Source organism: Temnothorax curvispinosus, unplaced genomic scaffold (assembly GCF_003070985.1).
Source record: "Temnothorax curvispinosus isolate PA1 unplaced genomic scaffold, ASM307098v1 QBEX01006721.1, whole genome shotgun sequence".
Lineage (NCBI taxonomy): Eukaryota > Metazoa > Arthropoda > Insecta > Hymenoptera > Formicidae > Temnothorax > Temnothorax curvispinosus.
In genome coordinates, this window is record NW_020216501.1 from 244886 (window position 1) to 259103 (window position 14218).

Consider the following 14218-nt stretch of genomic DNA (forward strand, 5'->3'; position numbering starts at 1 on the left):
TCTCTCTCTCTCTCTCTCTCTCTCTCTCTCTCTCTCTCTCTCTCTCTTTCTCTCTCTCACGAAAAGTTTCGAGTTACTGTACTTCAAATCAATTTGTGCATGTGTGACTTTTCTACTGGCTCCGTACAAATATTTGTGTCGCTAGACAGAAGAGCTCAGTAAGTAGACTTAAATATTTGCAGAACGTAAGATCTTGATGTTTTTACTTGTTGCGATATCAATGATAGTTTTAATGATCCAAATTTTTAATAAACTGAAATTAAGTAAGAAACTATCATGAATAAATATTGACTATCATGAGAAAATATCATGAATAAATAATATTACAACCTCAGAAATTCAGTGTTTTTATGACAAAAACTCAATAAAAAATAAAAGATAATTAAATCAAATTGAATATATGTTAAAATTGTTGAAATATTAATAATAACGTTTTAAATTAATATTAAAATATATTTTTCTGTATTTGACATAAAATATAAATGTGCTGAAAAACATTTATATTTATAAATATTAGAGAGAGAGAAAGAGAGAGAGAGAGAGAGAGAGAAAATAGAAAAATACAAAAGTGCCTTAAAAATTTTAAATGTTAAAATGCATTAATTTTTTACATCCAACAACACAATTATTTTCAATTTCCGAATATTTGTATAACTCTATCTTCTCTATACAGAAAGAAAATAAACGATATGTAAGACTATATTTCGAAGAAAGTTAGTTTAAATCAGAGGTGAGAGTAATTAACAAGTCAAATATATAAAACTCTACCTTACGCTATCTTTGATGTGTTGAGCTATCGTATATTATATAATGAAAATTATATATTATTTTATAATAATTGCGAATTAAAACGATATTTTTTTATTCGCTTATTTCAACAATAGTGCGCATTAGACAGACTTATATAGTGTGACTAGTAATTAACAATAGTTTAAAAGACGTTTAAAAGTTTGAACTTTTAAAATGTAGCAAGCAGTATTTGTCTTAAGCAACGTCGAAGATCAATAAAACGTGTTTTGTAGAATAATAATCGATTAGTCTTTAATATTGATCGGTAGCCAACATCGTAGCACTACCTCGCGTAGCGCGTGTAAAGTTACGTATGTACAGCTCTGTGAAGAAAAAAAAATATACGAAAAACCTATGACACGTTTCGCCGTCATGTTTGCGTGTGCAAACACAGCGTGCGAAATATTGTAAATCTTTTATACGTAGCCGAGTCGAGTTGTATTTTTGCAGCTTTCCCACATGTGATATAGGAGGTAGGCTCTAATGTGTTGTAACCGGACGAATATTTATATGTACCGTACGCAAAGAAAGTAATAAAGAGTTATCTGTATACTTGTATAACCCAAAACACCTGTCCGCGTTTTCGCTTCGCGCAACGATCAAACTTCGTTACGTATGCAAAACTTGATCAACTCGTGGTAGGTAACTCGCCGTGACACTGACGTGTCTGTACACTCTTTTAAATTACATAACGACCGTAAAATATGAAAAAATTACATATTTATTTTTGTATATTTTTTTAAAATAGTTATCGTACTTCACACATAAGTGCCTAATATTGTGATAAAAAATATATCACATGTATAAAATATTGTAATATTGATAATAAATTTATAATTTAAATCTTATATCTGTGATTCGAAATATTTGTGCAATCGTAATTTATTTTTTAGCTTGAATTAAGCTTTGAAAAACATAGACAAATTTTTTATACGTCTATTTATCATTCAAAATTATTTTAACAAAATTTTATAGATTCAATCATAATTAAAGATATAACATTAAAATCAGAATGCTGCAATGTGGGTGTGTGTGAATGTTATTAGGAAAATAATAAATCCGCGAATCTTGTTACAGAAAAATCGATTACACCTAAGTTCCTCAAAGCATCATTAAAATATCTTTTGCTGATAACAAGAGAACTATAAGAACTATAAAAACCGAACGTTTCGAATTATGAAAGCAAGATGCTTGGAGTATTATCCAAATAAGAAAGATTTATAATTGATGACTCGCGCATGGATTTATGATAATCGCTTATGACTATGACATTCGCCGACGAGTCGAACCTTCCTGCATTACATTTATCTGCACCATCGTCTTCTCTCTTTCTCGCAACTTCTTTTTTCTCGTTGTTTTGGTCGTGGCCGATAACGAGGCCATTCAACGCTTAAGAGCTAGCAAACGTTTCCCGTCCAATCAATCGCATTGTGAATCCAAAGGCGCCACCTCACATCCCTCGCGTCTCGATACGCGGTAAGGCAAAAGCAAATAACCGACTATTGACGCGAGCAACCACTTTGTATAATGCATTGCGTGTCGTGCTAGTTGCAATCGTCGATGCATTTGGTACAAAATTACTCCGACGAAAATTGGAAACGTCACTTTGCATCGGGCGCACGCTTGTCAAACTTTAATAAACATTTTTACCGTTTACGCGCTCGATCGGAGTCCATTCAATAAGGAAACAACGTATTCCAATCATTTTAATTAAAATATAATATATTTGCTTGCAGGGTTGCATTTTTAATAAACGCAAGCGAGTATAGTTAAAATACAAATTTTATTAAAATAGAGATTGAAATTAATTGAAATGCAAAGCGAAGAGTACAAGTAGTTTGGATTTTACCGGTTGCGTAATAGATGACACGCGCTTCTTTTAGCACTCGTGCGCGAATTATGTTAATCATGGTAGCGTATCTAACTATTGAACAATGCGGTCAAGGCAAACGGGTATTGTCTACATATAGTTCGCTCTTTTTTCCACGGATTATATGTCTTTTCATCATATTCAAACACTAAACGATAATTTCTGCAACATTACATAATTCGACAGTACAATTCACTCAAATATAATGATATAACACTGTCCAGGCTTCCTTGTACTTCAAAACTTGTATATTGTATGTTATTATATATTATGAAATAATTTTTAGAATGCATAACATTCCCAAGTTAAATTTTCAACAAAAATAGTCTTTTGTTTTCGCGGCGTTACTGTCACGCTCTATTATCTTTCCATATCTTTCACACGCGGAGTGTGTGGATATTTCTTTAGCATTGTGCTAATCAAAAGACGACATCTAAAAACTCAATAAATTATATTTAATAAAAAAAAACGACAGAGAGCAGATATAAGCTGTCGCGGATTAACAGCTAATACAAATATCTTCACGGAAGAGATAAAAGCTTGCTATATTGGATTGTAATAAATATAGATACGAGGTTTCAGGTTAGAGATGAAGTTGTTACGCGGCGTATTACATTACAACAACTTGTCAAAGATGCACAGTGCAGATCATCTCGCGCGAGATAGAGATAAATTTTCTGTCTGAAGTTTCCTAGCATCACGTACACATAAACCCTTAACAACAGACTGTCGACAGAGTTGCCTGTCGACAGCGTGTCAGCAACAGACGTGCATCCAACATCCTCAAGGATCATCCCTAAGGATATTGTTTTCTCAGTATGGTATCTCGATATATATCCAACAATAAGATGCACTTTGCCGTGCGCTATATCTTTATATCCTTTTGCGATTCACCTGCATTTTTTCTCGACTTTTAGTTTGTTTTGTGGAACACAATAAGATAAAGCAATTCATAAGACTCGACTTATCTCGATGTAATGCGATTCACAACGTTTATTAAAGACACATCGAGCTTTTACCAAAAGCTTATAATATTTAATTCGCAAAGAATATCTTTTTTGATGTTAGTATAATTTTTTTAACATTATGTTAATGCGTGAAATATAATTACAATTATTGCATTGTATTTTTATTATTTATTAAAGATTAGAGATATCATATCGCTACAATTTTGATAAAACTATGACATAATATGGATCATCTTGCACATTAAAAATGTAATATTAAACCATAAAACAATACTACAAAATAAAAATATAAAATTAAATTAATAGATTAAATATAAGAGAGATATAGATATCAAATTGTATAAAATTATTTCAGCGTGCCACGACTGAAAAACATACTACTTTTGTTTATTAATCAAACAAATTGAGCGACGTGGATGCAACAGTTTCTTTTCACCAAAACAAGGCTCACGGCGTGAAAAAACTTTCTTTTTTCTGTTACGATCTCATCTCTCATCTTCTTGCCTCAACTTGGCGGACAACAAGCGAGCGCACGTTCTGTCGTTGGTCTGATGCATCCGCGCGCAAATAGATAACTCGCGCGATGCTCTGCACCGGAAAACTGTGCACTTGTAGTGACAAACGGCCCATTCGCGAATATACGTGCCACCTTTGTGTCAGCATGTTGCTTTTGTTGAATCACTCGTATTATTCGTCTAAAAGAGTCACCTAACGCGTCGAGTTTTAAACAGTTTTCTTGACTGTCCTATGTTTGCGATTAGAATTTTTGTAGATTGCAAGTTGTTCTTAAAAGCAATCTAAGCTAAATCGTTCCCTCTGGATCGAAAATTACTACATTTCTTTCTATGGCTATTTAATAATTTAATCAATGTTAAAGAAAAACTTATTATAAATTAATATTTCACACGTCTTCAATAAAACGTTTAAAATTTTCTAGTAATTCTTTCATATAAATATATATAATAATGTATGTAATATATATTTGTAGAGAAATATATTAAATATGGGATATTCATATATGTTGATTAATTATTATTTAATCTAACTAATTACTTTGCTAATAAGATAATATAATTTGATTTTGATTAATATATCTGAGATCATATCAATATGAAATATTTATATATTTTGATTAATTATTATTGATTAATCTAATTGATTAATTTGCTAATAAGATATTATTATAATTTGACTTCGATTGATACCTATATCTGGAATCAGAACTTTGTTCTTGCGAATATTATCATTGTGATTCACGAATGCAGAGACATGCATTACCTACCTTATTCTTTCATCCGAAGAATACGAATAAAATCAAATAGCTAGCGGCGCCGGAAAACGTTCCAAATTCTTTCATGTGTAAAACTACGCCGAAATTAGCTATGCATCATTGTTCGCGAACGTGTGCATCTAGGAGGACTATTTGCATGATTAAAGTATTTCTGTGAGAGATTCACTGCTTTTAAATTATATTATCATAACAAGCTTAATAACACCGCTTAATAAAGTTCGAAATTATAATCGCAAATTAATTTACACATCCTCGGCTTAATATTAAATTCATTTTTTACGTAATACATTTAAACATTTGATCTTGTATTTGTATTTACACTATTATCTTTAACTCTTTATAATATACTGATTAATCAATTAATCAGTAACATCTTCACAATTAATTGATTATATATTTTAAAAAAGTCAACCGCTCGTTATAAGCTAAGCTATATCTAATAAAATAAATAGCCCAAGACCAGCAAAAATAGCAAAAGCATATGATTATGTATTTTTTATGTTAAGCCATGTTTATGTGTTAAGCCATTCAAAGATGTAAATTTACTTCAATTTATATTACGTTACTCCGCATTATGTTCCATGTTAAATTTTGTTTTTAAAATTCTTTCAACAAATGGTTTACGCGCAAAATCAAGGAACAAACAGCGTTGAAGTGGAAACACGACTGTACCGAAATCCGGGATACAACAACGTCGCGAGTGTGTGCACAGTCGAGAGGGCAAGCAAGCACTCTCGCGCGGTATCGAGGTATCTCTTACGCGAGTAGTCGCAACGAGCAAACAACGACAGGTAACGGCATGCAGCGCCGACATATATCTACCTTGTATCGAGGAAGTGGAAAATAAGGGTGGAAGCGCAAATGTACGCGGCATGGTCTTTCCACCCTGTTCCTCCTTCGATTCAATTCCTCCGCCACACATATACAAATACGTGCTATTCCTTTCCCGAGATAACAGCGATAACATACGAGACACGATATTCGCGTATCGAAATTCCGATCGTCCAAATGTCACTTTTGCCTAGCTCGATCGACAGGCAAAACGTTCTCTGGTCGTTCTACGTGCGTGGCAACGTGTTTCCAGTTTGTGGGATTCCTTTGATCGCGATTTTGAACGTAAAGTGGATGTCGCAAAACGCGACCAAAAATAAGCGACGAAGCAAATGATTTTCAAACAAAAGAGTAAGAAAATTGGGTTTTAATCACGTTGCGTAAATCACATTGTCTTTGTGATAAAAATATTTATCTCATCACAGAAAGTATCCTAATCGCAAAGAAAGTAGCGCGGTTGTAACACATACCATCAATTTTTGTCATCTAGAGAAGTTTAAAAATACAAACGTTTCTGTAAATATTTTTGCTTTTGTTTCTATCTTTCAAAGAACGTAAAAGCTAGACAATTTTTTCATTTTTTTTCGAAATTTTATGTTACTAATGCTCTTTTTTTATTTAATAAAAAGTTAAAGTTTAAAATCACTGCTTGCCAATAATCTTGATATTACGGATATCAACAAATATATTTAATTTATTTGGCATGTATTACTACTTGGCATTTCTCTTTACGCTTAAAATTGGTAAAACAAACTCACCGCCATCACTGCGCTGCGTAACGCCTCTCTTGTCCCCTTTTCCCATAGTTCCTTCTCCCGTTGTTCCCTTCAGAATAAGATGCTCGTTCCTTCGGTCCCACCTAGAATCCAATTGCAAAATATTTCGTTATATTATTTTCTGTAACACATACGTGCAATGAATATATATGTACGCGTGCACGTATACGCAAACATCTACATATATAGTTATTCGTGCCAGTCACACAATTTCTTTTATTCCACCGTGTAAATATAGTCCCTGTTTTCCGCACGGGTGTATAAAACCCGTCGCAAAAGATAAACGAGATTCCGACTACGCGATATGAAATTGCAATCGTTTTTCCCGATTACAAAAAAGCATATGTACCACGTGTTCATTGTCTATAGTCTATACAATGATCGTTTATACAATGACATCAGGTTTGATGCGGTTTATGACCGGAAAAAATAATATTTGCGACTCGAGTACTATTTTGAAGCATTTAATGTTGCCACATGTATTTATAATTGATTTAATCGAATGTTAAATAAATAACTTTTCAAAATATGAATTAATATTTTCTAATTATAGTATCGATTTGTTTGCAATTTTAAATTTCACGAATCTTTGTAATTTCATGTTCAGATCGGATCAAATAAACATTGATAACAATCTCAAATAAAAGTTTAATAGAAAACATAAATTATTAATATTTTCAATATTATTACGTATATGTTACATACTAATTTTTTATGTTTACGTTTGTTTAAATTTTATAAAACTACATATCTGTAGAAAAAATTGACTAATTATATAAAATTAAAAATATTAACTAAAAGAAATATTCCTGATATTCTCATCATTAAAATATTATAGACCGAACTATTTCTTCAGAGCATTCTTATATCTTTATAATTCGAACTTTATAAAATAAGTAAAGTAATACGCGTAAGTATTTAATCAAGCAAGAATCGTTTCCCATAATCTCACAATATGTCGATACAATAGCTCGAAGGGATTTATTTAATAGTCTACCATTGAGAAAAGCCAATAATATTGCATTTCGCAAAATGAAGATTTATCGTGCGTCATTGTACGCGTCCAATCTCTTTACGAATGTCTCCCGGAAAGAATTTATCGTGCCGTGGACACGACTGAAAAATATAGGCGCGACTGTTAACCCTCGTCACTATTTGTCGATCTGATTTATTCTTTAGAAGACGTGCTATTTATATATAAAAAGGACAACCTTTTTTTTGAACAATCGGGTTCTCATAAAAATGTAATACCGGCAATTCTCTCAACCGTCCGTAACTTTAGTTTAAAGCCCAACGTAAACCTGATACCTATTTACGAGCACGATATTACACGTCAAGGGGGAGACAGAAGTGGAGGAAAAGGGAATCTCGTTCGCAATTTTGAATTTCACGAGCCTTTGTGGCACCGTCTCTTGTTCCACACAGGCCGGATCGAATTTACGCATGCATCACTGTGGCATGATGCACTGCTGGTGCACTGAAACGCACACTAGTGACACTAGGAGATTTTAAGTTGTCTAGACAGTAGCGCTATATTTTACTGGATTAATAATGTTTTATTTATTAAAAACTGGTGTATATTATAATAGCAAATTAATTGTTAAGATACTGCAATTTCCGATTGTCCGAAGTGTACTAGAATTAATTTGCTGCTGTAATTACTCTAAGCAAAATCTTTAGTGATTTAAGATACCGAAAAAAAAGATCGTTAACAAAGTACGGAATACTTCAGTTCCATAATGCATCTGGAAGGAAATGTACGTGCAACTAGGTATCATGCTGGTCACGTGCCATCGGCGAAGAATGTTTCTGTTAATAATATAAAACGGAGACGCGTGATTCTCTTTCTTTCTCTATTCTTCTTGCAACGCGATCCATAACTTTGTGAACATAGGAGAGATTAAAAAGATCAACGATAAAACAAGAAATTTTGCATATTTACATTTTTCCTATTTTTTTTTCTTTTGGAATAAATCAATCATGTTTACGAACTCAACCACAGTCAAACATTAATCTTGTTTGTGTTCTCTAGTTTTCTTTATCGTTAATACAAAAATATCTCAACACAATTATACGATACAAAATATACGATAGAAAGTAGTTCTTATTTCTAGATCAGGATATTATATATGTATATATATATGTATATGTATATATTTAATTTCACAGAATTTTATTTTTTTAAATGTTAAACTGTTAAATTGTGTAACAGAAAATTTTTGAAATATAATGTTAAATTATTCTTTGAAAAATGCATATAATTTTCAAATCCAAACGTATTTTATATTTTCTTCTTGAATCCCTCAACATATAAATGTAAAATACTTAACAAATTAAAAAAAATATTGTATATTTTAAAAAGTATTTATAAAAACATACGAAAGAAAATTTTAAAAGCTTGAAAAGAAAAATGCATGATAACATTAGAGTCAAACAAATCGCACTGGTTCTATTTGCATGCGTCTCTCCGTACGCGATTTCGGTAAACGAACACGACACCAGAACATAAATTAAAGGATAAACGGTATGTAACATGTCGATGCATCGGTCCTAAGTTTCGGGCCACGAGGGAAATGAGCGCGATAGGGCCCAACACGCGCTCTCATGCTAAACGATCGAGGATATAGCGCGCCATGCCATTCCGACCGAGAGTTTCGCAACGCTGTTACAGCGCTTCCGGACGAATAAGTAACGAGTTTACGCTCGCAGCTCGCAGGATTTCAATTTCGCGTTGAAAACTTATTGGAACACTATCGTCGTATTCTCCGCTCTCGCTCCTAACAAGTTGCATTGAACGTCAAGTTTAAAATATAGCTGACTATATTACATGCGAATGAATAATCATGACATTGTGTAACATTCAAGCGGAATCTTGTCTGGTGATTTATAATATTTCTATTGCCCGAGAGAAAATACAGAAGCACATTTATTTCTTAATATAATACAATTCAAAATGCACAAAGTCTCTTTTAAATATAAAAACAAAATTTTTTTTAAATAATAAAAAATATTCTTTTGGAGTATTTATAATACTCTCCTCACAAAATATTTTGGAAATTTTTCACAGATATTATACATTTTTATATCTTAATAATCTTTAGAAGTCTCTCTATTACTTAAATTTATTTTATGTATTAAATTATACAAACTAAAATTATATTTTTGGATAATTTACATATTTCCATATAACTAAAATATCAGTTTTTTGTACTCTCTTTTAAAGATTAAAACACATATCTCTCTAAATTATACACCTTATACGTGTCCAGCAATTCAACTATTCCACACGATTCTGTCTCTACCAGAGAGAATTAAAATGCATTTCTTGCTAATTTGTATATTTCTATGTATTTCAACGATCAAGATATGTTTCTTTTTAACATAGCATGTATATACGCCTATACTATCTAAAGGATAAAAGAAAATATATCGTACCGCGAGCTCTCATTCAAAATATTGATCTTTTCGACGAGTAAGCAAACAGTGGAAACCTGATGTCTCGTATATCAGACGGATTCAACGATTCCGGAACATCTAATAAAAAAGGAAATATGCAAACGGTTCGTTTTATGATCTGAGGTTTTACTCATGGAAGAATACATTTCTCGTGTTTGCTGTAATAGTTATGTTTTCAAAGTTTCTTTTTTACGAAACGATCGATTACACAAGCTGTTATAAAGAAGTCGGTAAACATTAAACCGAGTTTAACATTATTACTTCTCTAATCTTTGCTAAACCGATTAATTTTAGATATATTAAATATTATTAAAAAGTTACATTGTGAACAACCGCAACGTTCTGAATTTTTGCGACAAGTTTTCGTTTTTATTGAATCGAAATATTAATTTACTTCTTCCAATAAATTCTCAATTGACAAGAAGTAAAAAGCGCGAAGAGATCCCCAACTCAAATCCCTGCATTCGAATGTGTCGTAAAAATATCTTGACCTCGACAAGCTTATCAAAAACCAGCTATACGTCCGTATCATGTGCCACACTATAACGCGAGCAAACGCGCGACCTGAGGTCGAAGTTCTCCTTCCTTTTCGACTTATCTCCGCGAAGAGGATTTTCCAATCCTGCCTGCCATAATCTCGCTGGTGCGTCCGGAGGACGCTGATAAGGGATCGGAGACTGGCTCTTTGAAGATTCGATATCTCTGTGAAAGGTATCGACGGAGCCTTCATTAAACCGGTCGAGGAGCGAAACGACGTAATCGCGAGATGAAATCGTCGCTACAGAACGATCCATGCGATGCGTACTGAGGAAAGGAAAGACAGGAACAGCGCGTAAGAGCCGCGACCGAGCCTGATGGAGATCGCTGCTATCGGAGAATTTCGCAATTTCCGGCTGAATCCAACAATTTCCTCTCGGCGACGCGTTCGTCGCACGCGGCGCGGAACTTTTCGCGCGATAGACCGACCAGTTGGTCTAATTTACGTTATGGTCGCGAGCTGGAATTGAAGGAGCAAATTCCGGAAGCGGAACGATAGAAGGGCAAACACCGAAGAATCGAAGAAATGTAACATTCATAGCGCTTTGGAGTTATTGACTGTCAGATTATTGACTTGTGTCGATAACCTACACCTTTCTTGATTTAATCATGAGTCCGTTTTCTATTGCTAAACTGGCTGCACTAGTTCAGAGTTTATCTTCTTTATACTCCACGTATAGGAAGGAAAAAGATAAACTCTGAACTAGTGCAGCCAGTTCAGCAATAAAAAACAGACCCCATGTTTCTTTTTCGGCACTGTTTTCTTTTGTAAAAGAAAATATCCGAAAGAATTACAATTAAATAATACATGTACAGTAGTAATTATAAAATATAAAGCAATATGTGTGTGTGTGTGTGTGCATGTTGTATGTATATGCATGCAACTTTCTCTTTAATAAAATTGCTCCTCAAATTAAAATTATGTATTATATACGTGATTGGTGCAAGTAAGACGATTATTATCGATGGAAAGAGATTAACACTGTCTGTGAAATGAAAGACATATACATATATGTTGATATTTTACCATTGAAAAATTAATTGGATTTTCCTAAATTACTTTCACGAGAGAACGTTAAGAATTCTGCACATCCACAAGATAACTGGCCCGTTAAACTTAATTCCCGTGCTGATAAATCAGAGAACAAAGCCCTGAGTGTGTCGCTAAGTCGAATTTGATAATACTGAGACTAGGTTCTCTTGCGAGAACCAATAAATCAGGTATGCTGATCCTCTTCAATCCTTTCCTTTCCTCGATACTAGCGCGAAAACCCTAGATATAAAGTCACGGAAGATTCGTGTTAAACGTTAGGAATTGTAAACAAAATTCGCGAGACTACCATATTATCATACTTATACTCTGGCGAGCTCGTAATAAACGGTCTTTTGCGATATTGTCTATTCTTATGCAAAATACATGTCCTTGTCCCATGCATATACTACATACGTATGACACATCTATATATAGACAATGATATGTATTTTGCATATATGTATGTATGTATATTGCTCTTTTATACATAAAATTCCAAAACAAAGTTATGCCATCTCAAGCGAATAGCTTGTCATCAAACGTGTATAATGTTACAAAATATGCGCATATAGATAAGTACTCGATTTCTGGGTTCCTTTCACAATAAATTCTAAAGCATTCTTGCAATATTCTTTCGCGTATCTATAATAAGAATGCGTCGCAAAAAAATCTTGCGACGCATTTAATTTTAACTAAAATTTTTGCGTTATTCAGAATTTTTCTTGTGTTATGTATGAAAATATATAATTGTAATCATGTTATGCATTACGTTATTTTAATTATCATATATTCTAGTGTGCGCGTATATGCTATCTTCCTTGCGAAAATATTAAAATTGCATGTAACCTCGTCTACATCTCAAGTTTAATAAATATCGATTAATCATCATCTAGCTTCTGCTATAATAGCATTTTATTTATGATACTCCAACAAGTACATAATTGCTCGCATTTATTCGAAAAAATTTTAATTTTATCAATCCGAATAAAAATCTCATCCGTTTTAATAAATTATAAGATAAAAGTTACAACCGTTTTCAATTGTAAGAATTCATTGTGCCTCGAGTTTATCGAGAAAAGTATTCCTCTCGTTCCTCATTTCTCCATTCATGTTGGAAGTTAAAATCTACTAAAGGACAACCTTTTTCACCAATACTTCAAACTTTATCTTTATTATTTTCTTATTCGAAACTCACAGACTTACTATGACATCTGTCTCTGTTTTCGCAATCGTTTTCGCAACTTAATAATCTGTATGACGTTCTTCACTCTTCCTTATCTTTTTATCATCTAATTAATCTAATTTATTTCACGTATCACTATTTACATACAACAATTATTTTAAAATACTAATTAATTACAATCCATCAACTGCAATAAAATTTTCTATAAATTTTACATTCGCCAATATCTTAACGCACCATTGTAGCGCTGATTTTGGCAAAAAAAAATCCTTTAGAATTCCTACTGTCGTTCAAACAAAAAATAATAGTTCTACGAGATTAACACTAGAAAAAATTTTAGCAATTAAGCACGATTTTCTCTCTATTTTATATCCGAATATTTTTCTCTCTGAAAAAGAAAATTTCTACTTCTAATTTTGCTAATTAAATCAATCCTTAATTCTCCACTGTGTGTTCCTTATCTTCTCTATAACGCAACTAATTTGACACCAGGCCAACGAGTGCGACCGACAAATTTCTCATTTCTTCAGCAAGAGTCGGAACTAATTTTTTACGGAATTGAGTTTCCTTGGTATACCGAATACCTCGGTAAACAGGCGCGGGAATTTAATATTAATCGCTCACCTTTATCTCGCGTTACAACTCGTCACGGGCATACCGCTGAGAGCGCCTAACTTCCGTCACAGCACGACTAGTAGTCCACTCTCGATCCGCCACTCTTCTCTCAGCGATTATGCGTACCGTGCGAGAAGAGGGTAGTATCGCACCCCTCTCACCCGCTCGGAAGATGCGCGACTGATGATTTTGCACCGATATCTACCCGTTCATCGCGACCCTCGCTTTCTCTCGCTCTCCTACTCTTTTTCTCTCTCTCTCTCTCTTTTTCTCTTTTTTCCCCGTTTTCACTCGCTCATTATCGTGCGTTATGCTAAAACCGAATTGGCTTTCTCTCTTGTCGAGCGGACCACCCTATCAAATGTACATGTCTCTTGCCATCTTAGATTTTTGCGTCCCGCAAGGTGTGAACGACTCTCGGGACCGACCGGCACCGACTGAACTCCTGCCGGACGGCAACCCGGAGGACGACGTTCGTGCTCCTGCGCTCCGCGATTCTCCCCGAACGACCCGGAGCCCGGAGCTGGGCGTCCTCTGGCACGGATTACTTCAAGAATAGACCAGGCTGATAACGTAGAATTCTCGCATCGATACGATTCTACCAACATCGAATAATTCTCGCCAACGTTTAACTATAAACTGCTCTTTTACTTATTATTAGATTCGTAAAACTGTATAAAGAGCATAAGTTCACGTTGGATAGAATCAGCCCTATCCGTGAGTGTTAACGCCTCATTTCTTTTAAATCACATTTATAATATTGTATCATTATACTAATTATTTTCAATAATTTCAACTTGATATATTTGTCATTGTTTATATTAGTGAATATAATTTTTGCTTCCTCATAGAGGAAACTTTGTTTTAGT

General features: G+C 33.6%; 1 protein-coding gene across 1 annotated transcript in view; it reads right to left on the bottom strand.

The window, feature by feature from the left end:
* Positions 1–13779, bottom strand: part of LOC112456263 — an 83994-nt gene extending 70215 nt beyond the window's left edge. Inside the window, exons 1-2 of the mRNA XM_025018680.1 lie at positions 13359–13779; positions 6508–6608 (exon numbers count right to left, since the gene is read on the bottom strand). Coding sequence (XP_024874448.1) covers positions 6508–6553 — 46 coding nt within the window. The 5' untranslated portion in view covers positions 6554–6608; positions 13359–13779. The remainder of the gene's footprint in view (positions 1–6507; positions 6609–13358) is intronic.
* Positions 13780–14218: the final 439 nt, after the last annotated feature.